The sequence below is a fragment of the Molossus molossus genome, unplaced genomic scaffold, assembly GCF_014108415.1.
Source record: "Molossus molossus isolate mMolMol1 unplaced genomic scaffold, mMolMol1.p scaffold_m16_p_2, whole genome shotgun sequence".
Taxonomy (NCBI): domain Eukaryota; kingdom Metazoa; phylum Chordata; class Mammalia; order Chiroptera; family Molossidae; genus Molossus; species Molossus molossus.
The window spans coordinates 1,044,108-1,068,148 of record NW_023425355.1 but is presented as its reverse complement, the minus strand read 5'-3'; the positions used below and the strand labels follow the sequence as shown (position 1 = coordinate 1,068,148).

The following is a 24,041-nucleotide window of genomic DNA, read 5'->3' as shown; positions in this document are numbered from 1 at the left end:
CTGAAGGGCCATACCAGTTCCAGATCTATGAATTTGGCTAGGGCTTTTTGGAGGTTGATTTTTTTTTCCATTGCACATATGTGGAGCGCAAAAGCACTTCCTCATAAAAATCCTGCGTGATAATCTATGTCTCCCAGAATGCTTGATGAGAAAACCAACCTGGGCCTGTATCACTGTTTCCCTTGCATTACTGTATTGGCTTGAACCTTCAGGACAATGTTGACCAAAGCAGTGATAGCACCTATCCTCGTCCTCGTCCTAGTCTCAGAGGGAAAATCTTCTATCATTTCAATTTAGGTGTGTTTGCTGTGGGTTTTGTTGTTTTTTAAAAGACAATGTTTATCATTTTTAAAGTTTTCTAGTTCTAGTTACTAAGAGTATCACATAGTTTTCCTGCATCTATTGAAATAATCATTTGATTTTCCCCCTTTATTCTTTGAATGTGGTGTTAAACTAGCCCTGCTCTTGTGAAATAAACCACACATCGTCCTGATGGCAGCTATAGCCTTATGAAAGATTTCTTTATTTCCTCCAATTTTTATTAATTTATTTTTGTTATAGATGTTTCTCCTTTTCCCCCCTAGACCCCCTCCTCCCCATCCCACCCTCCCCCATCCCCTTAGCATTGTTGTCTATGTCCATTGGTTATGCATACATGCATATAAGTTCTTTGGTTCTTCTCATCCATCCCCACCCCCCAACACACACACACACACACACACACTGAGGTTTGTCAGTCTGAACCATACTCCTTTCTATGTCTCTGGGTCTATTTGGTTCACCAGCCCACCTTGTTCATTATATTCCACAGATAAGTGAGATCATGTGATATCTGTCTTTCTCTGATTGGCTTATTTCACTTAGCTTTTGTGAAAACTGTTTTTATTGATTTTTAGAGAGAGAGGAAGAGACAGAAAAACATCCATGTCTGAGGGTGAAACATCGATCAGTTGCCTCCTGCACACCCCCTACCTGGGATTGAGCCCTCAACCCAGGCATGTGCCGTGACCAGGAATTGAACCAGCAACCCTTTAGTGCATGGGACTATGCCCAATGAATGAGCCACACTGGCCAGGGCAAAAATATTTTGTTTTTAAAGTATTACTAAATTATTTTTCAATTACAGTTGTTATACAATATTATGTTTTAGGAGCAGAACCTAGTGATTAGACATGTATATAACTTATGAAGTAATCACCCCAATAAGTCTAGTACACATTTGATACCATATATAGTCATTAAAATAGTATTGACTAGATTCCTTATGAGGTGCCTTATATCCCTGTGACTATCTTATAACTACCAATATATACTTCTTTATCCCTTCAACTTTTTTACCTAGTCTCCCCCACTCCCCTTGGGTATTCATCAGTCTGTTCCCTATGTGTATGTCAGTTGCTGAGATATTTGTGTTAAAAATCTCCCACGATGACTATGTATTTACTAATGTCTTCTGTAATTCCTGGAATTTTTGATTTATATATTTTGAAAGTATGTTATTAGGTACATACAGATTTCGAATGATTATATCTTCTTGTTGAATTGTACCTTTTATTATTATAAAGTGCCCCTCTTTATCTCTAGAAATGCTTTTTACCTTAAAGTCTATATTGCTTGACATTAATATTGCTACTTTCTTCTGGATGCCATTTGCCTGGTATGTCTTCCATCTTTTAAATTTTTAACCTCTACATTTTAAATACATCTCTTGTAAACAGATATCACTTTCTTTTTCAATACAGTCCATCTCTTCTAACTGGCACATTTAATCAATTTTCATTGAGTGTAATTAATTATATACTTGCCTTAAATTTACCATCAAACTCTTTGCATTCTACTTGTCCTGCCTGCTTTGCACCTTTTCTCTCCTTATTACCTTCTTTTTGATTTTTTTGTCTCATTTTTTACCCTTTGTTAACTTTGTAGTTCTACATTATTTATGATTGTTTTTGTGTATATTCTAAAGATTACAACATGAATTCTTGACTTATTATGGTTTGAGATAAGTTAGTTCTTTCACCTCTTTCTATACAGTGCAAAGGCCTTAGAACACTTTAATTCCATTTTCCCCGGCTGACAATATGCTATTGCTGTTTTATAGTTTAATTACCCAAATAATTTAAACCATACATGACATTGTCATTGTTGTTGTTTTACAGTCAATATTTATTTAGATTCCCCAATGTTTACCCTTTTCTTTTCTCTTCTTTTTTGTTTTCAGGCCTCTGTCTTGAAAATTTTCCTTCTGCTGCAATAGCACCCTTTAACTTCCCTTTAGTTTGTATCTGCTGTGAATAACTGTGTTTATTTCACCTTCATTTCTGAGGGACATTTTTACTAGATCTAGAATTGTAGGTTATCAGTCATTCTTCTTAAAATATGTTTAGGGTATCATATCACTGCTGACTCACTTCTATTATTTCTAATGGGAAATCAGCTAAAAAATGTATATATGCTTCTTTCTCTTGCTTCTTTTGATATTTTGCTTTATCTTTGGGTTTTAGTAATTTTACCATGATGTTCACGGGTGTGATTTTTATTGTATTTTTAAAAACCACTTTGAATATATACAAAATTATTTGAGAGAGAGGGGGGGGGAGGGGGAGAGAGAGAGAAAGAGAGAGAGAGAAACATTGATGTGAGAGAAAAACCTTGATCAGTTCCCTCCTGCAAGTGCCCAGACCAGGGATTGAACCACAACCTTTACTGAAATACAGGATGATGCTCCAACCATCTGAGCCACACCAGCCAGAGCTGTTAGTATTTCTTTAAATGCTGTTCCTGACCTATTCTTGGTCTACTTTATAAAGATTTGGTTACAACCTCTTTTAGACATTTTCTCTGTAACCCTTACACCTCTGACACATTATTTTCTATATTACATCTCTTTTTCTCTCTGTATTTCCTTCTGAATATTTTTTTTCTGATCTATCTTCCAATTCACTCTCTTTAGCTTAGCTTTATTTTTCATTAAACTCACCCAGTGATGTTTTAATTTCACTTTTGATACATATTTATATTTATTGTTTTTTTAAATGTTTATTTTTGTAGAATTAGAATTGTACATTTGAATCCTGTATAATCTTACTAACCAATGTCATCCCAATGAATTTAATTTAAAATAGAGGGGAAAGCAGTGGTCTAAGACCACTCAGCATGGCTTGTCTGTTAAAGAAAGAAAATCTCAGACACACATACATGCAACCAAAAGCAACAACAACCAAAACCAAAAACTCCACTGTTTTTCAACAGTACCCTCAAGCTACAACAAACACAAATTGAGAATTATTTTGCCCTACTTCCTTTCTTAATACAAGAGGTGCCCGTCTTGAATGTGTGTGTACATGTCTATTCAGCAGTTTACCGTTGACGTGTTTGTATACATATCAGTGTCACCCACACAAGTGTTTCCTTGTAACAGCTCTTATTTTATTGACCGTGGTGTCCTCCCCCCCCCCCCCCGGCCCAAAAGTGCTCTGTTGTTCTCTCAGCACTTGGAGATGGTGATCTTCATGCTCAGGTTGCCGCCTTCGGTGAAGTGCTGCACAGTGCCAGCATCAAAAATCAAGCAGTCACTCCTCCTGAAGGCCTCCTCCGGGTCCTCGAGCAGGGACAGAGGCGGGGCTTCCCACACCAAGTACCGCCTGTGCTTGGCCAGCTTCAGCTGGTAGGTGAACTGCTGGGCCTGGCCGGGGGCTCCGATGAATTGAACTACAGAGAAAAACTGCTGGTAGCCCTGGTAGTTCTCCCTTTTCCCCAGGACCGTCATGAAGTGACCTCCGTGGCAGGACTGCACCATCACCCAGTCCAGGGCGCCGGAAAGGTGCACGTAGGAGGCCAGGAACACGACCTCTGCCCCCTGCATGGACGTGATGACTTCATGCTTGTTTAAATGGGCCGACATGGTATGCAGGGGGCCTCGCCAGGTACAGACAATGCCGGGGCACGGGCAGCGGTAGGGCCGGAAGTCGCACAGTTCCTCGTGGGCGGCTTTGCCGGTGAGCTGCATGGTGGCCGTGCAGCCGTTGTAGGCGTATTGGCACGGGAACAGCACGGAGTCGGCCACCCTGTCCATGGCTAGGTTGGGGATGTGTCCCAACGGGCCCCGGCAGGTCGGGCAGCAGGTCACCCTCGGACGACAACTGTTGCAGAGGAGGTGGCCGCTGTAGCACTGGAAGATGGGCGGTAAGACGGACCCAAAGCACACAGGACACTCAAACAGAGAGGCAAGGTCAGCACTGGGCACAGCTGCATCTTCCGGGCGGTCGGAGGGTGCAGGAGGGGGCGCTGGGCCGTCGGAGGGTGCAGGAAGGGGTGCTGGGCCATCGGAGGGCGCAGGAGGGTGCACCGGGCCGTCGGAGGGTGCAGGAGGGGGTGCTGGGCCTTCAGAGGGCGCAGGAGGTGGCGCCCTGGGGCTGCGTCGGCTCATGGCTGTGGGCACACAGGGCGCTGCCCAATGCGCACCCGCCCCTTCGCTGGTCGGCTACCTCAGGAAGCCCACACCTCTTCCCGGACTCCACGGGTGGGTTGGGTGGGTCGTCACCCGGACACTCACGGGAAATGGTCTGCTGCCGCCTCGGCCTGCGCCGCCACAGCTGCCCAAGCACACCAACAACGGTTGCCTTGGCTACGCCCTGGCCACCCAACCGTTGCCATATCCGGGTCCTCGAGCCCCTGACTCGCCCCCCAAGGCCAGCCCAGCCATTGCCACGTCCGAGTCCTCGAGACCCCCAGGCACGCTCCCCAGTTCAGCTGTTACTGTGTCCGGGTCCTCGAGCTTCCCGCATAACCACCCAGCCTAGCCGTTGCCACATCCAGGTCCTCGAGCCGCCATCATGCCCTGCCAGCCCAGCCGTTGCCACATCCGGGTCTTCGAACCGCCATCATGCCCCGCCAGCCCAGCCGTTGCCACATCCGGGTCCTCGAGCTCCCATCATGCCCCCCCAGCCCAGCCGTTGCCACATCCGGGTCTTCGAGCCTCCATCATGCCTCCCCCCCAGCCCAGCCGTTGCCACATCCGGGTCCTCGAGCCTCCATCATGCCCCCCAGCCCAGCTGTTGCCACATCCGGGTCCTCGAGCCCCCTTCATGCCCGCAAGCCCAGCCGTTGCCACATCCGGGTCCTCGAGCTCCCATCATGCCCCCCCAGCCCAGCTGTTGCCATATCCGGGTCCTTGAGCCCCCTTCATGACTCCCAAGCCCGGCCGTTGACATGTCCAAGTCCTCGAACCCCCCCAGCATGCCCCCCTAGCCCAGCCATTGCTGTGTCTGGGTCCTCGAGCTCCCCCCTACCCCCCTAGCCCAGATGTTGCTGTGACTGGGTCCTGGAGCCCTCATCCTGTACCCCCAGCCCAGCTGTTGCCATATCCGGGCTCTCCAACCCTTCCCCCATCCCCTATTGCCATGTCTTGGTCCCCAAGCCCCTCCCCCAACCGTTGCCATATCCGGGTCCTGGAGCCCCCTTCATGCCCCCCCAGCCCTGCCGTTGCCACATCCCGGTCCTCGAGCCCCTCCCCCCTCCCCTGTTGCCATGTCTGGGTCCCCAGCCCCTCCCCCACACCATTGCCTTGTCCAGATCCCCAAGCCCCAAGCCCTTTCCCCCATGGCCATGTCCCGGTCACCAAGCCCCTCCCCCATGTCCAGGTCCTCAGCCCCCCACCATGGCCACGTCCAGGTCTCTGAGGCCCCTCCCCCCAGCCCAGCGCGCACCCACTCCTGCTCCCGCTCAGGACCACCCACCACGGCAGGCGCCATCTTCTTTCCGTCTGCCTCCTCCTCCTCGCCCCTGTTTTTTGTTTCCAGAATGTTCCCTGGGACCTTCTGAAAAGTAGTGTTCAGGAGTATTTCCAATGAGCGTTTTCCTGAACGCAGGAAGCAGTTCTGTGAAATTCTATCATCTCCTTTCCGCGGGGGCTGCGTCCGTGGTCTGTGGTCTCTCCTGATTTTCCATTCATTGTGCCTTTGTGCTCCTCGGCCTGGTTGGATCGGGCTCCGGGGCCGGCTTGGTAGCTGCAAGACTGGGATGGAGATGGTGTGAGGCCTGGGCTTTCTCATCTGCACCCACAGAGGGCGGATGCTGCCCTGGGCCGGTGGTAGGCACCCGAGTCCCGGACGGCCTGCATCCAGCGCAACCTCGGGGTCACTGGATGCTGGCCCCGAAGGCTGATGGAGCCTTCCTGTCCGTGAGGAGCCTTTCTCCGTGGGGCCGAACACCCGAGCGTGGGTCTGGGGGTCCCCTCCTGAGGGCTCCCGCGTGCAGAGGTCTGGGGCTGGCGCTTTCGCCCTTCAAGAGCGCGGCTGTCTGTCCGCGGACTCTTGTGTGGTCAGCCAAGGCCCTCAGACGAGAACAGCCTCGTCGGTCTCGTTCTGTCCTGCCTCTGGGCTCCACAGTCCTGTAAGGCCTTGTTCGCTCTCGGGTGCCTTCACATACACTCATGACTTCTATTCTATCACGGTGTTCTGGTTTGCAGCAGGAAATGGGGTCTGCAGGAGTCTTCCCTAAGGAGAAGGGGACTCGGGCCCTCCTGTCTTCAACGAGAAGGGAGGGATCGCCTCCGAGGCATCCAGCACTGTACAAGCCCTGGAGCTGAAACTCTAGAACTGCTGACAGAGGATTTTCGCCATTGTGGAGCTTACAGCAAGTGAGCAGGCACATGACATACAAGGTGATGATGCAGTGAGAAAGAGAACTACAGGATGATCTGGAGCACTAAGGAGGAATACCTGGCCCAGACTTTTGAAATCAAGGAATGCTTTCTAGACAAAGCATCTTTTGAGCTTAGACCCGAAAAATAAGTGTGACTTGTCTAGATAAGACTGGGTTAGGCAGAGGGAATAACATGTACAAAGCACTGGAAGAGGAGAGAGAGAACATAACGTATTCAGGAAACAGAAAACTCTATAAAGCTACAGTGATCAACACAGTATGGTAGTGGCACAGCAAGGGCATATAGATCAGTGGAACAGAATTGATTATTTAGAAACAACCCTAACATTGATGGTCAGTTAATTTTTTCTTTTATTCTCACCGAAGGACATTTTTGCATTTATCTTCAGATAGAGTAGGAGGGAGACAGGAAGGAAGAGAGAGAGAGAAACATCGATGTGAGAAAGACACATAGACTGGTTGCCACCCACACGACCCCAACCGGGACTGACGATAAACTGCAACCAAGGTACATGCCCTTAGTGGGAATGGAACCCGGGACTCTCTGGTCTGCGGGCCGACACGCTAACCACTGAGCAAAACCGGCCAGGGCAATGGTCAGTTAATTTTGACAAATGTACCAAGACAGTTGATTGGGCAAAAAGATACTGTGTTCAACAAATGGTGCTGGAACATATTTATATCTACATGTAAAAAGATCAACTTAGACCTCACTATATACCATGCCCAAAAATTAACTTACAAAAGGAAACTAGAATTTTGGTGGTGAGCACCCAGTAGGGTTTACAGATATTGAACCATATTGTTGTATACCTGAGATTTATATAATACTGTTAACCATATCACCTCAATAAATTTAATTTTAAAATGTATGATAGGCATCATTTTAAGTGTCAAAACAGTAAAACTTAAAAAAAAAATCTTTATTGATTTTAGATAGAAAAGAAGGGAGAGGGAGAGATAAAAACATCAATGAGAGAGAACATCAATTGCCTGCCTCCTGCATACCCCCCACTGGGGACCTGTCCCACAACCTGGGCGTGTGCCCTGACCAGGAATCAAACCGGTGACCTCTTGGTGCATGGGTCGATGCTCAACCACTGAGCCATACCCACTGGAGAAAACAATAAAACTTTTAGAAGAAAACATAGGGGAAACTTTTCAAGACTTTGGACTGGGATAGAACTTAGAAATGACACCAAAAACAGAGTACAAAAACAAATGAAACTGATAAACTGGACCTAATCAAAATACAAAAAAACCCAAAAACTGTGCTTTTCAAAATTATTTAAAAATGGAATAAATATGATAGACTGGGGTAAATGGATTAAGAAGTACAAAGTGGTTGTTACAGAGTAGTCATGAGGAAGTAAAGTACAGCATAGGGAATATAGTCAGTAATGTTGCAATAACTATGTATGGTGTCAGATGGGTACGTGATTTATTGGGATGATCACTTAGTAAGTTATATAATGTGTAATCACTGGGGCATACACCTGAAACTAATATAATATTGCATGTCAACTGTAATTGAAAAATTAAAAAATGATTTAAAAAATGAAAATAAGACCCTGGCCAAGGAGATCAGTTGGTTAGAGCATCATCCCAAAACACCAAGGTTGCAGGTTCGATGCCCAGTCAGAGCACATGTAAGAATCACCCAATTAATGCATAAATAAGTGGAACAACAAATTGATGCTTCTCTCTCCCTCCCTGATCCTTGGATGGGGCACATGCAGGAGGCAACCAGTTAATTTATCAGTCTTCTCTCTCTCTTTCTCTCTCATTTTCTCTGTTCCTCTCTCTCATCAATAAAAGCATGTCCTCCAGCTACATGCAAAAAAATGAAACTAGACCATCAACTTACACCGTACACAAAAATAAACTCAAAATGGATAAAAGACTGAAATGTGACTCGTGAACCCATAAAAATTCTAGAACAAAATGTAGGCAACAAAATTTCGGACATCATACTCAACAGAATTTTCACTGATACATCAACTAAGGCAAGAGAAACAAAGGAAAAAATGAACACATGGGACTACATCAAACCAAAAAGCTTCTGCACAGCGAAAGAAATAACCATCAAAATGGTAAGGCAACCCACTATATGGGAGAACATCATTGCCAATGATACATCAGATAAGGGGTTAATTTCCAAAATATATAGAGTACTCATACAACTCAACAAAAGGAAGACAAAGAACCCAATTGAAAAATGGGCAGAGGAACTAAATAGACACCTCTCCAAACAGGACATACAAATGGCCAAGAGACATATGAAGAAATGCTCAACATCACTAATCATCAAAGAGATGCAAATTAAAACAATAATGAGGTATCACCTCACACCTGTCAGAATGGTTGCCATCAACAAATCATCAAACAAGTGCTGGTGAGGGTGTGGAGAAAAGGGGACTGTAGTGTACTGCTGGTGGGAATGCAGACTGGTGCAGCCACTATGGAAAACACTATGGTGTTACCTCAGAAAATTAAAAATTGAACTTCCATTTGACCCAGTGATCCTGCTTCTAGGAATATACCCTAAGAAGCCTGAAACACCAATCAGAAAGAATATATGTACCTCCATGTTCATAGCAGCACTATTTACAATAACTAAGATCTGGAAATAGCCCAAGTGTCCATCAGTAGACAAATGGATAAAAAAGCTGTGGTACCTATACACAATGGAGTACTATGCAGCTGTAAGAAAGAAAGACCTCTTATCCTTTGAGACGACATAGGGACTTGGAAAGTATTATCCTAAGTGAAACAAGCCAAGCAGAAAAAGACAAATACCACATGATCTCACTTATATATGGGATATAATGAATATAACAGTCTGAGGAATAGGGTAGACCCAGAAACACGAAAGCAGGGTGCAGACTGACAACCCTCAGAAGGGGGGGTGCGGGGGGTGGGATGAGATAAACCACAGAACTTATATGCGTGTATGCATAACCGATGGACATGGACAACAGAGCCAGGGATGGGGCGGGGGGGGGGGGATGGGGAGGAGGGGGTCAATGGGGTAAAAAAGGAGAAACATCTGTAACAAAAATAAAATTTAAAATAAATAAATAAATAAAAGCATGTCCTCAGGTGAGGATAGAAAGAAAACAGTATGGAGGTTCCTCAAAACATTAAGAATATAGTTACCATATGACCCAGCAACTCCATCTCCTGGGTATCTACCTAAGAAACTTGAAAACATTTATTCACAAAGATATATGCACCCCTATGTTCATTGCAGTATTATTCACTGTTGCCATGACATGGAAACAACCAAAGTGTCCTTCAGTCGATGATTAAAGAAAGATATAGTACATGTATAATAGAATACTACTAAGTCATAAGGAAAGATGAAATACTAGCATTTGCAACAACATCAATGGACCTTGAGTATATCATACCAAGTGAAATAAATCAGACAGGGAGAGCCAAGAACCATATGATTTCTCTCATATATGGGATATAAAACTGAAAGCAACAAATAAACAAAAGCTGGTAGGCACAGACAACAGTACAGTGATTACCGGAGGGGAAGGGGGACAGTGAAGGGTAAAGGGGCCAAATATATGATGATAGAAGGATATCTGACTTTGGATGCTAAACACACAATGAAATATACAGATGATGTATTATACAATTGTACGCTTGAAACCTATATAATCTTATGAACCAATGTCACCCCAATAAATTAAATATAAAAATGCAGCTATAAAAAAAAAACAATACACAGAAAGGCATAACAAGTCTATGATTACTGTACTCAGCTTCCAAATTTCATTTCATTTAACTAAAGAGTATATAGAGGTCACTTACCTTGCCCCACCAAAATAGCCATCCTGCATTTTTCGGAGTGCTGCCAGGATACTTGAATTCAAGCTGGTTCCATCTTCATCTTGAAGAGAATTTTAAAACAATCTTTGTGGTTTAAACTTCTAAATAAGGGGAATATTTTAATTATTTCGAACCAATAGTCTGGTGAGGATGGTATAAATGAGACACTCCTCATTGACCACCCTGCATTTCAACAATTCATCTGAGAGCCAACAATACTGTAGAATGGGCAATTGGTAAGGAATGATGACCAACAGAGTTCCTCAAAGACAGTGCACACCTTATTTATCATAAATACTTAGCACAGAGTCTGATGGCAGAACACTTGGCTACCGCATGCTGACAATAGTAACAGTAGCCATTCCTTGAATGTTACGTGCCAAGCACTGTTAAATATTTTATGTAATATTATGTCATCTAATGAGCCTTGGTTTATGTGTGTAGGCATAAAAATATTTAGAAGACTAACAATTATCTGACTTTATGTGGAGGAGATCATACTACACATATTCTTTCATGATCTACTTTTTCTAACTTATATTTTGTAAAAGCTAAAAATAATTCCATAGCAGACATTTAGACTGTTTATGTATTATAAGCATACAGTGATGTAGATCATTGTACCTATATCTATATATATATGTATTCTATTATCTTACAAGTAGAACTGTTAGGACAAAGGAAACACAAAATATTTTATAGAGATTGCCAAATTGCCCACTAAAAAAATCAAGTCAATTATATTTCTACTATCATTATAGAAAGTGACTGTTTCCCCACACCTTTGCCAACAATAGACATTAATAATCTTTTTAATCTTTGCTTATCTAATACATTAAAAAGACATCATTTTAATTGTATTACTAGTAAGATCAAGCATGTTTCAGGCACATACTGGCCATTTCTATGTCTTTTATGAATTGCCTGTTCATGTCCTTTCCCCATGTTTCTATGAAGTAATTTATCTTTTTTTCAATCGACTTTGAAGAGCTCCATACTTACATTTTGTGAATATTACCATTTTTCTATTATATGTATGGCAAATCCTTTACCTACATTATTTTCTTTCAACCTCAACCATAGTTCATTTTTATATAAAAGATTTATTTAAATTTTCATGTTTTAAAATTTGTCAATTTTTCCTCTTTCTTACAAAGGATGGCTTTCTTCAGTCTAAGATCATAAAAACATTCTCCCATATTTTCTTCTCATATTTTTATAGATTTCTTTGCTAAGCTTTTCAATATATTCAGAATTTAATTTTGCATAAAATGTAAAGTAGCAGGCCTAAATAAATGATTTCACTAAATATATTTATTATATTCTTTTGCCTCCACAGTCAGTAGTCCCCCTTTATCTGCAGGAAATATTTTCCAAGACCCCAGTAGATGCCTATATATAGTGTCAAACCCTATATATACCAGGTTTTATTCTTATACATACATATATATGATAAAGTCTAATTTGTAAATTATGCAGTTAAGAGATTAACAGTAACTAATAATAAAATAAAACAATTATAACTATACAGTAAATGTGGTCTCACTTTCCAATTATCTGATAACTGTGATGGTTACTAAGTAACTAAGGAGTGGGTAGCATATAAAAAAAAAAACATCGATACACTGGACAAAGGAATGATTCATGTCCCAAGCAGGACCAAGCAAGATAACCTACGATTTCATCACAGTACTCAGAATGGTGCACAATTTAAACCTTATGAATTATTTATTGCCCTGGCTGGATGGATCAGTTGGTTGGCGTTTCGTCCCATACACTAAAACGTTGTGGGGTCAATTCCCCATCAGGACACATACCTAGGTTTTGGGTTAAATCCCAGGTCAGGGCACATATGGGAGGCAATCTATTGATGTTTCTCTCTCACATTGGTGTTCCTATCTATCTATCTATCTATCTATCTATCTATCTATCAATCATCTATCTATCTATCTTTTCCCCTCTCTCTAAAATCAATAAACATATCATCAGGTGAAGATAAAACAAACTTTAAAATATTTATTTCTGAAATTTTTAATATTTTTGGGTCATGGATGACTACAGGTAACTGAAACCATTGAAAGCAAAACCGTAGATAAGGTGGAGACTGATGTATTTTCATTGCTATCTATGAATGTTTTAATTTTGATGGCTCTATATGCTCTTATTGTATTCAGTTTTTAAAATACATTTTTATTTATTTTATTTTATTTTATTTTTTAAAGAGAGAGGAGAGATAGAAACATCAATATGAGAGAGAAAAATCGACTGGCTGCCTCCTGCACATCCCCTACTGGGGATCAAGGCCACAACCTGGGCATGTGCCCTGTCCGGGAATCAAACCGGGACCTCTCAGTCCATGGAACAAGGCTCAATCTACTAAGCCACACTGGCTGAGCTGGTTTCAGTATTTATTTATTTATTTATTTATTTATTTATTTATTTATTTTTATCCTCACTCGAGGACACTTTTCCAGGTTTTTGTTTGTTTGTTTGTTTGTTTAGATAGAGCAGGAGGGAGAAAGAAGGAGAGAGAGAGAGAAACATCGACGTAAAAGGGACACATTAAGTGGCTGCCACACGCACGACTCAACCAGGGCCGGGGACAAACCGCGACCGAGGTACGTGCCCTTAGCGGGAACCGAACCCGGGTGTCTCTGGACCACAGGCTGATGCTCTACCGCTGAGCCAAACTGGTTAGGGCTGCTTTCAGTTTTTAAAAAGTCTGAGTATTCTTGTATATTTTCTCTGCCATAAGAAATTTAGATCCAACTTGTTCATATACATTTGTGTTTTTATTTTTATTTGAAACTGCTCTGAATTGATAGATTAATTTAATGAGAATGGACATTCTCTCAATATTAACTGTTTCCATTTGCAACATGGTACTAGGTGGCATATGACTGTATTAGGTATTTCTAGTTTGAAATTTCTTTGTAACTACAAACTCAACATGTCCCTTTACAACTGTCATCTTCCTATAGAATTTCTTTGCCTCTATCAATGGCAGCATTATTTACCTAGTCTCTAAATCTTGGCAATATCTTGATTCATATCTCATATCTAGTTAGCTAACACCTGACTTGCAGGTGTTGTTTAAAAATGACTCTCGCATCCTCCTTTCCCACCTCGTACGTAGACTAGTTTCCTTAATATCAGATTGTCCTCACTACAGAATATACTGTCACCAAATCAACATCACTTTCATGTCATTACTTGTTCAAAGACGTTAGTTTCAGACTTCTGAGAAAAATCTGTTTTAAATATGTGCTTATTTTCAAGGTTTTTCATAATCTGATCCAATTTACTTATCTAATTTTGTTGATAATTATACTTTAACATGCAAAGTACATTCTGTTTAGGTTGGCCTCTGCACTGTCCACTCACAAGTCAAGGTCATCCCTGCCTCCAGATCTCACTCATGGCGTTTTTTCCTCACTTAAACTACCTTTCCCTCTTCCTCCTCCCATATAAATAGTCCTCATCTGAAAAACCTGAATAAGTCCCACTTCAGTCAAGAAATTTTCTTTGACAGCTTGATCACCTTTACTATAAAATACTAATCTAATGGTTTAGTGCTTCTTTACATACTGTCTTGAATTATTTTCTGTTATTTTGGTGTATTACCTTTGCCTCTCCAAATTAGACTTTACACTTTCTAAAGGCAATTCTGGGAATATAGCAATTGCTAAATGGGCACTTGTTAATTGTCTTAAATAAATAAGAAAGACAAAAAGAACTATCTTACTTCTTCAACTCCTGTGCTTTTGAAGCACTTTAAGAGATATCAGTAAAATCCCTAACAGTCTGTTCGAACTTTGAATGATTTATGACAAAGGATTCTTCTCAAATGAAAAGGAATTCGATGTACTTTGGCAGTACAAACAAGCTGTTGGAAACAACAACAGAGACACAGAAAGGAAGCAATGCTTCAGCACTGATTGTCCTCCACGAACTGAGAACACTACAGCCTATCACCCAATTTCAAGTAAGTAATGTCAGGAAACCCAGACAATAAAGGAAAGATAAACTGAAAGCCTTTTCACTTTTCCCTGCTAGATTTTATTGCTTCAGTTAGACAAGCCTTGGAGGGAGATGTTTGGGAATTTATGTATAAAATCTTGATGCTCCACTGGAGTAAGACAGATGCAGAATGTAGTATTACTGTCTTTGAAATGAATTGTACTTATAAAGTTTCTGAAAATTGACCTACAAACCAATTATATAAAGTAGCCTCCAACCAACTTATTTGTTAAAATTTAAAAATTATAGTTCTCAAATCACCTGAAATATTCTTGTGTATTGGTTTATTTTTTACACATTTATTCTAAAACATAAACTCCATGAGAATAGAAACCTCATGTGCCTTATTCATTTCATATATCCCCCCAGTCCTTAGAAAATGGCCTGGTACAAAGTAGAAGCCAATAACTACTGAAAGAATAAATGATAAGAAGGAGCTCTCTAGCGACCCAAAGATTTTAAAGGACTAACCACATGACTTATTCAAAAAATATTCACCACATTCATTCCTGGCCTCATACAACCTTACCAAGCATGGTGTGTGAGATGGGGAAGGTAATGGTGGGCTGGCCTGTCATCCTCCAGCGGCTACAGAGGTAAGAGAGGTCTGTTCTAAGCATTTCCACTATCATATTGTTGTCCAGAGCTAAGTAGAACTGTTGCTGGTCTATAAACTGAGAAAAATAAAACAACAGCTCAGAATAATTTACTCTCACAACTATCAAGTAATATTTTAAAGTAATTGCATATTCACAAGGGTACATAAGATGTCACAAGGCAACAATAACTTGAAATTTAATTTCTAATTCTTCCCAAAGCAGCTGGTGGTCCATTGATCCATGTAATAATTTTGACACTTGACAGTGTGTTATAATTTACAGTGTTTTCAAGTACATAATTTTATTTAATTCTTTGACAACCCAGTAAGGGCTTTTCTTCTTTTAATAGATAACAATAAGGCCAAGAGACATTAAGTGGAGTAGCAAGTCATATGGCTAACAAATGGCAAGATCTGAAATATCATCTATGGTCCAATATTTTTTGTCTATATCTCTGTTGCAGTAATTCTGATGTAAGATGACAAACAGAGAGCTTAAGCTTTCTTTCCAAAAAATACTTCTCTTCCCCATATACACAAATAATCCAGCTTGCTATTGTAATGTGGCTAATAAACAACAGGGTAACAATCATGGCTAAAATAGTACTGACATTTTTGTTTAGAAGAGGATATCAAAGATCTCCAATTTTGTGAAAAGGACCCCTCCCCCTAACAAAGAGAACACATAATTTAGTAGCTGAAAGAAAAAGACTATATTTTGTTTATAAAGGATAAATACAAATAAGTCAACTTTTTAAAAATTTATTTTCCTTTATTGATTTTAGAGAGGAAGGGAGAAGGAAAAATAGAAACATCGATGAGAGAGAACATCGATTGGCCACCTCCTGCATGCCCCCATTGGGGATTGGGCTCACAGCCTGGGCATGTGTCCCGACCAGGAATCAAACCAGCGACCTCTTGGTGCATGGGTTGATGCACAACCACTGAGCCACACCGGCCGGACAACAGTCTTAACTTTTAAAAGTAAGGAGTACTTTTTAAAGTACACAAACATCAGTAAAATTCCTAGTCACTACTTCTGTCACACCCAGGACTACTCTTGGCAGCCAAAATCACTTGCTGGAAATTGAATTCAGTCCAACTCAACAAATGTTTACTGAGCAACTTAATATGTACAAGGCTTGTGGAACTCTGACACTTGTCCAAACTCCAGTAAATACTTTATTTTTGTAATGTTTCTCTTTTATTTCCATTCCTCTCTATACATGATAAAGCTCATTCCACCCACCTGTGGAGTGAAGGTAAAGATAGTTTTCCGAATGTCATACAGTTTTGAAGTTCCAAGGACTCCCATGTGTCTGTAGGGTCGGCCACTGAGGTTCATTCTACTGTTACATCCTGAGATAGAATTGAGAAAAGGTCAAGATATTTTTAGTGTACAAATCCAACCAGCAAACTTTTTTTGTATTAGTTAACATTTTCCGATTGAACAATCAAAGTTCTGTGTCTCAAAGTTACTGTTCATGTCATGTACAGGACCATGCTAAGCACCATATGTAAGGGTCTTAAAGAACTTTATGTTCCTATAAAGAATCCACATCATCTACACATGAGAAACAAGAATGGACATAAAATTAATGGTCTATGAATGATAGAATTCTATTACCAATTGTCATACACTAAATTTCCTTAAAGCTCATAAAAGTGCAAAAGATATACTGGTTATCAAACTTTTTAATGTAAACTATGCCTCAACAAAGCTGAACAAAATCCTCATCAACTTAAAGATGGCATACTAAACTGAGAAACTGAAATAAGAGTGTATCTTCATCTCCTTCAACAGCAGATGCCTTAAAGGGAAACTGCCTTAAAAGAATAGTGGGGTTCCTTCTCTGAGGCCCTCTTCTCTCCTGGGTTTTGGTTTCTTACGTCCTGTCTGCCTTAATTACTTTCTGATGCCACCATTCACCTTTATTTTAAAATCCAGGCATTGTAGTTGTTCTTAGAATGAAGGTTAGTCTGATACAAACTATTTTATCATAACTGGAAGCTGAAAGTCTACCTTATTTTGAAACTATGGCACAATATATCATAATTTATCCATACACATTAGGTCGCTTCTAATTGTGTTGCCATTACAAATATGTTATAACGAACAATTCTATACATATATTCTTGTGTACTTGTATATGTGTTATACAGGAGAGAATCTTAGAAATAAGGTTGATGGTCAAAGGTAAGTAAATTAAATTTGTTATAGGTAATGCCAAATTGCCTCTGATTTACACTACTACAAGGAGTGCCAAGAGTGTACCTATCTCCACATATTAAACAGCATAGATATTATCAACCTTAGCTTTTGCAAAATTAATGGGCAAAACTTGTATTTCATTGTTGCTTTGCCTTACATTTCCCTAATCATTGGTGAAACTGAAGCTATGATAAGTTGAAAACTCTAGTACCAGGAAAGAAGAAACTGTGATCAGCAGCACTATGAAGTAAGACCAGAGAAATACACACATGTGCATAGATAGTGAGTCTATATATGTAGATAATAAATGATAAAGGTGGCATTTCAAACATAGTTTATATGAACTATTCAGTTACCTGTGCTGAAAAGACTGGATAATAATTTGGCAAACAAGTTACAATTCTTACCTCATAAGATAAACTAAAATTAAAATTCTAGACTAAGGGTTAAATGTAAAATTGTAACGATAAAGAAGAAGAAAAATGCAGACAGTATGTATTTGACCTAGGAATAGGGTCTATCTCTAAGCAAATAGAAAGAAACCAAAAAGGGGAAACTTTTACTACATAAAAATGTAAATATTATCTATATAAAAATCAAATATAAAATTAAAGGGAAATAATAAAAATAGCAAAATAATGCAATAATATGTGGAAGTCAAAGTGTTAGCATCCCCAGTATATAAAAAAACTTATATAAACCAATAAGAAACTGACAATTTTCCAGTAGAAAAATTGTAAAAGAATATAAGTAGATAATTTGCAAAATAAGTAGAAAAAAGGCTACTTAGTTTATGAAAACAAGTTTGTCATCAATATGTCAAAAAATTGAAGAAATTATGCCAATACAGATAATAAAATAGCATTGTAGGAGGCTATTTAAGAAAACGCAATAGGGTTTATCATACATTATTATGTTGCAAAAAATACAAACAGATTACAAAGACTGTTATTTCTGACACCATTTTCCTAAAAACAAGTGTGTATTTATTTTATAAAGACTGATTGGAAGCTAAAGCTCCAGAATGAAAGCAGCGGCTTCCTGTGAGTGGTAGAATTACAGGTGATTTTTATCCTTTCCCATTGTGCTTTTCCCTATTTTCCAGTTTGCTGCCATCAAAATGTACATTTCAATTTGTAATCAGATAACTTACTATTTATGAAGATTGGAGAGAACAAGAAATAGCATATCTATTCAAAGGAAATGAGGAGGCCTGGCCGGTTTGGCTCAGCAGTTGGAGCATCGGCCTCCTGTGGATCAGAGTCCCGGGTTCAGTTCCCGCTAGGGGCACATACCAAAAAAATAAAAGAAATGAGGAGATAAATTCAACAACTCCTGAAAAAAGATATACCCCATAAAATGGGTATATTTGATGTTTTAAAATTTGCACAAAGGGCCTAGCTGGTGTGGGTCAGTGGTTGAGTGTCGACCCATAAACTAAGAGGCCACCGGTTCAATTCCTGGTCAGGGCACATGCCCAGGTTGTGGGCCCGATCCCCAGTGGGGGGCGTGCAAAAGGCGGCCAGTCGATGTTCTCTCTCATCAGTATCTTTCTCTCCCTTTCCCTCCTTCTCTCTGTAAAATCAATAAACAATTTTTTTTTTAATTTGCACAAAGGCAAGAAAATAAATATCTTTAAAAAGTTATAGAATAGGACATATTTACATTATAAACCTCATTGATAAAAGGTTACCATAAAATATACTTAAAAATTGATAAATATATATAAAAATGTTGAGGTAATAGGAGACACAATTTCCAAAAAAAGTAAAGCAAAAATGAAAAAAGTACATACTCTCACTGTGAATTAAAGAAAGGAAATTAAAATAGCTTAGGTATATTAAAATGACTAGTGTAACAAAAATGATTTTAAAAATTAATGTTGCATGGGTAGCAAAAGTGTTAAAAAGGTATATTTTATATTTATTGATGTCACTAAAAATGGGTTGGTCTTTTTAAGGTACAATGTGGAAACAGGTAAAATGAGCTACAAAGGGAGGATGTGGGAAGAGATAAATCAAAGAACCTATATGCATAATCAATGGACACAGACAACAGGATGGGGAAGGCTGGGGGGATGGCGGGAGGAGGGAGTCAATAGAGGAAAAAGGGAGGGACATCTGTAATACTTTTAACAATAAAGATAAATTTCACACACAAAAAAGGAAACCAAAATGAAAGCCCTCTGTGTGAATGAATACTCTGATCTTCTGATATTTCTAAAGCACTAGCAAAAGGTTGTTCAGCCACACCCTTGATTGTTTTTCCAGAGTGTGCTTTCCTGACAGCAAATATCCTAATTTTATCATCTTTTCTAATCTAGATAAGCTGAGGATTTCATCACATCCTGGTTTTTACTTCTTTTTTACTATTCGTCCCTCAATTTACCTCTTTCCTCTTGCATTTCACTATAAGCAGCAAGAAAACAATCATGCCATGATTTCAACATTTGCTTGAAAAGCATCTCAGCTAAATATTCAAGTTCATCATTTATAGTTCTGTTTTCCATATAACTATAGGACATAAATCAGCTAAGTTTTCTGTCACTATACAATAAGGATCCTTTTGTTTAAGTTACCACTAACATGTTCCTCATTTCCTTCTGAGCCCTTACCATCAGTGCCTTTAAAACAGTTTGTGTAAAGCAATCTAGATTTCTATCATATGACCCAAAATTCTTCCAGCCTTTATCCATTACCTGGTTCTAAAGTCACTTTTACACTTTTAGATATTCATTACATCATCACCCCACTTCTCAGTACCAAAATCTATGTCACTTTCCTATTTCTGCTGTAACTAATTATGACAAACAGAGGTTTAAAATAACATATATTTATTCTCTTACAGTTCTGGAGGTGTGAAGTTCAAATGACTCTACAGGACTAAAACAAAATCAAGGTGTCAGCAGGATGACTTTCTTCTAGAAGCTCAAGGGGAGAATCTGTTCCTTGCCAATTCCAACCTCTACAGGCTATGGGCATTCCTTGGAAATCTTTGTCTCACAGTTACATCACTCTGATCTCTTGTTTCTGTTGTCACATTTTCTACTTCTATAGTCTCATCTCCCTCTGCCTTCCTTTTATAAGGACCTTAAATGATAATACAGGATAATCTTCCTCAACTCAAGCCCCTTAATTTAATCATACCTACAAAGTCTTTTTTGCCATATAAGGTAATGTGTTCACAGGTTCTGAGAATTGGGACCTGGGTATCTTTGGGGGCCAATATTCAGCCTTCCATAAGGGTAGTTTAAAAATTATGCATATCGTCCTCACTGCCTCATCCAAACTAAGGGGAGGGAGCCACAAACAGCAGAACACCAACACCCACAGGGAAAATTTGGCAGGCTCCAAAGCCCACTGTGATAGCCAAAATGGTGAAACACAGACACAAAAGCCAAATGAAAGAACAAGAGATCCCTACCGAAGATGGGATCAATGAGGTGCAGTTAAGCAAGTTAACAGAACTAGAATTCAGAGCCATGATCTTGAGGAAGCTCAACAGCATGTGTAAGGACATGAGTACCATGAGTAAAGACATAGAAATGTTGAAAATCAACCAGTTTGAAATTAAAAACCGCCAAGAAGAAATGAAGAAGGACATATCAGAAATAAAAAACACATTGGAAAGTCTAAAAAGCAGAGTAGAGGAAGCTGAGGACCTGATCAGTGAATTAGAAGATAGGGTAGAAAAAATGAACCAATCAGAAAACCAAAAGAAAAAAAACAATTAAAAAGCAGGAAGACAGCTTAAGAGAACTGTGGGACAACTGGAAATGTAATAACATTTGCATCATAGGAGTCTCCGAAGAAGAAGAAAATGAGCAAGGGTTAGAGAATATGTTTGAAGAAATAGTGACACAAAACTTCCCTAATATGGTGAAGGAAGAAGGCATTCAAGTTCAAGAAGCACAGAGAGCCCAAGTAAGAAGAACCCAAATAGGCCCACACCAAAACACATAGTAATCAAAGTGCCAAAAATTAAAGACAAAGAGAGAATCCTAAAAGCAGCAAGAGAGAAGCAATAGGTTACCTACAAAAAAAACCCCATAATGCTCTCAGCTGACTTCTCAACAGAAACACTACAGGCCAGAAGGGAATAGCATGAGATAATCAAGGTCATGAAAAACAAGGATCAGAATACAAGACTACTCTACCCAGCAAGGCTATCACTCAAAATAGAAGGTCAAATAAAGAGCTTCCCAGACAAAAAGAAAGGCTAAGGGAATACATTAGCACCAAACAAGCACTGCAAGAAATGTTAAAAGGACTGCTGTAATTAGCAGAAGAAATAGGAAGAAAAATATAACTACACTAAACAAAAATGGCAATAAATAAGTACATATCAATAATCACCTTAAATGTAAATGGATTGAATGCGCCCATAAAAAGACACAGAGTAGCTGACTGGACAAGAAAGCATGACTCATCTACATGTTTTTTACAAGAGACTCACCTCACAACAAAAGACTCACATAGGTTGAAAGTGAAGGGATGGAAAAAAAACTTCCAAGCAAACGGAAAGCAAAAAAAAGCTGGGGTAGCAATACTCATATCTGATAAAATAGATTTCAAAATGAAGGCCATAACTAGAGACAAAGAAGGCCACTACATAATATTTAAAGGATCTATCCAACAAGAAAATAAAACCTTGATAAACATATATGCACCCAATATAGGAGCACCAAAATATATTAAAAATCTTCTGGAGGACTTCAAAGGAGAAATCGATAGCAACACAATCATAGTAGGGGATTTCAACACCCCGCTGACATCACTGGATAGATCCTCTAGACAAAAAAATTAGCAAGGAAATAGAGACTCTAAATGAAGCACTAGACCAAATGAATTTAATAGATATCTACAGAGAATTACACCCCAAACCACAGAATTCACAGTCTTCTCAAGTGCACATGGGACATTCTCAAAGATAGTCCACATGTTAGGACACAAACTAAGTCTCTACAAGTTCAAGAAGATTGAAATCATATCAAGCATCTTCTCAAATCACAATGGCATGAAACTAGAAATCAATTGCAACAAGAACATGTAAAGACATTTGAACACATGGAAGCTAAATAGCATGTTATTAAACAATGAATGGGTTACCAAAGAGATCAAGGAAGAAATAAAAAACTTCCTAGAAACTAATGAAAATGAAGACACATCAACACAAAATCTATGGGATGCAGCAAAAGCAGTTCTGAGAGGGAATTTCATAGCACTACAGGCCTACCTCAAAAAAACAAGAAAAATGTCTAATAGACTATCTAACCTCACAACTTAAAGAACTAGAGAGCAAACAAAAAGAAAACCCCAGAGCAAGTAGAAAGAAGGAAAGAGTAAAGATCAGAGCAGAAATAAATGACATAGAGTCCAAAAAAGAATTCAAAGGATCGATGAAACAAAAACTTGGTTTTTCAAAAAGATAAACTAGACTGATGGACCCTTAGCTAGACTCACAAAGAAACAGAGAGAGAGAACCCAAATACACAAAATCAGAAATGAAAGGAGAAGTAACAACTGACCCCACAGAAATACAAAAGATTGTTAACAACTACTATGAACAATTATATGGCAACAAATTCGACAATCTAAACAAAATGGACAAATTTCTAGAAATACATAGTCTCCCAAAAGTGGACCAGGAAGAGATAGAAAACTTGAACAGACCAATAACAACTGAAGAAATTGAAGATGTAAGTGGGGGGGAAAGGAGAAACATCATTAACAAAAATAAATTAATAAAAAAGAAATTGAAGATGTAATCAAGACTCTCCCAGCAAACAAAAGCCCAGGCCCAGATGGCTTCACGGGGGAGTTTTACCAAACATTCAAAGAAGAACTAACACCCATTCTCCTCAAACTATTTCAAAAAATTCAAGAAGAAGGAAGACTTCCAAACTCGTTTTATGAAGACAGCATAAATCTAATTCCAAAACCAGAAAAAGACACTACAAGGAAAGAAACCTACAGGCCAATATCCCTGATGAACATAGATGCCAAAATCCTGAACAAAATACTAGCAAATCTAGCAAATCGGATCCAGCAATACACCAAAAAAATTATTCACCATGACCAAGTGGGATTCATCCCAGGGATGCAAGGCTGGTACAATATTCGCAAATCCATAAATGTGATACACCACATAAATAAAATGAAGAATAAAAACCACATAATCATATCAATAGATGTTGAAAAAGCCTTTGACAAAATCCAGCATCCATTTCTGATAAAAACACTCAGCAGTGTGGGAATAGAGGGATCATATCTCAACATAATAAAGGCCATATACGAAATACCTACAGCCAACATCATACTCAATGGGCAAAAACTGAAAGCATTTCCCTTAAGAACAGGGACAAGACAAGGATGCCCACTTTCGCCACTCTTATTTAACATAGTACTGGAAGTCTTAGCCACAGCAATCAGACAGGAAGAAAAAATAAAAGGGATCCAAAATTGGAAAGGAGGAAATGAAACTGTCACTATTTGCAGATGACATGATACTATATATAGAAAACCCCAAAGACTCCATCAAAAATTTACTAGACTTAATAAATGAATTTGGAAAAGTAGCAGGATACAAAATTAACATCAAGAAATCGATGACATTCTTATACACCAATGATGAACTCACAGAAAGAGAAACTAAGAAAATCCCATTTACCATTGTGGCAGAAAAATTAAGATACCTAGGAAT

General features: G+C 39.5%; 2 protein-coding genes across 3 annotated transcripts in view; both read right to left on the bottom strand.

Moving 5' to 3' along the window:
- Positions 1-24,041, bottom strand: part of PHKA1 (phosphorylase kinase regulatory subunit alpha 1) — a 119,373-nt gene that overhangs the window by 33,901 nt on the left and 61,431 nt on the right. For both annotated transcript variants that reach the window (XM_036271140.1, XM_036271141.1), the window contains exons 15-17: positions 16,377-16,486; positions 15,059-15,203; positions 10,492-10,570 (exon numbers count right to left, since the gene is read on the bottom strand). In XM_036271140.1, the coding sequence (XP_036127033.1) occupies positions 10,492-10,570; positions 15,059-15,203; positions 16,377-16,486 (334 nt within the window). The remainder of the gene's footprint in view (positions 1-10,491; positions 10,571-15,058; positions 15,204-16,376; positions 16,487-24,041) is intronic.
- On the bottom strand, positions 3,488-4,429 carry LOC118635651 (E3 ubiquitin-protein ligase Siah1-like). The gene has a single exon (XM_036270354.1). It carries the CDS (start codon positions 4,427-4,429, stop codon positions 3,488-3,490), a length of 942 nt encoding a protein of 313 aa, XP_036126247.1.

Bases quoted from the DNA above. Each gene is read 5' to 3' on its own strand.
- LOC118635651 (XM_036270354.1), bottom strand. From the start codon at position 4,429: ATGAGCCGACGCAGCCCCAGGGCGCCACCTCCTGCGCCCTCTGAAGGC.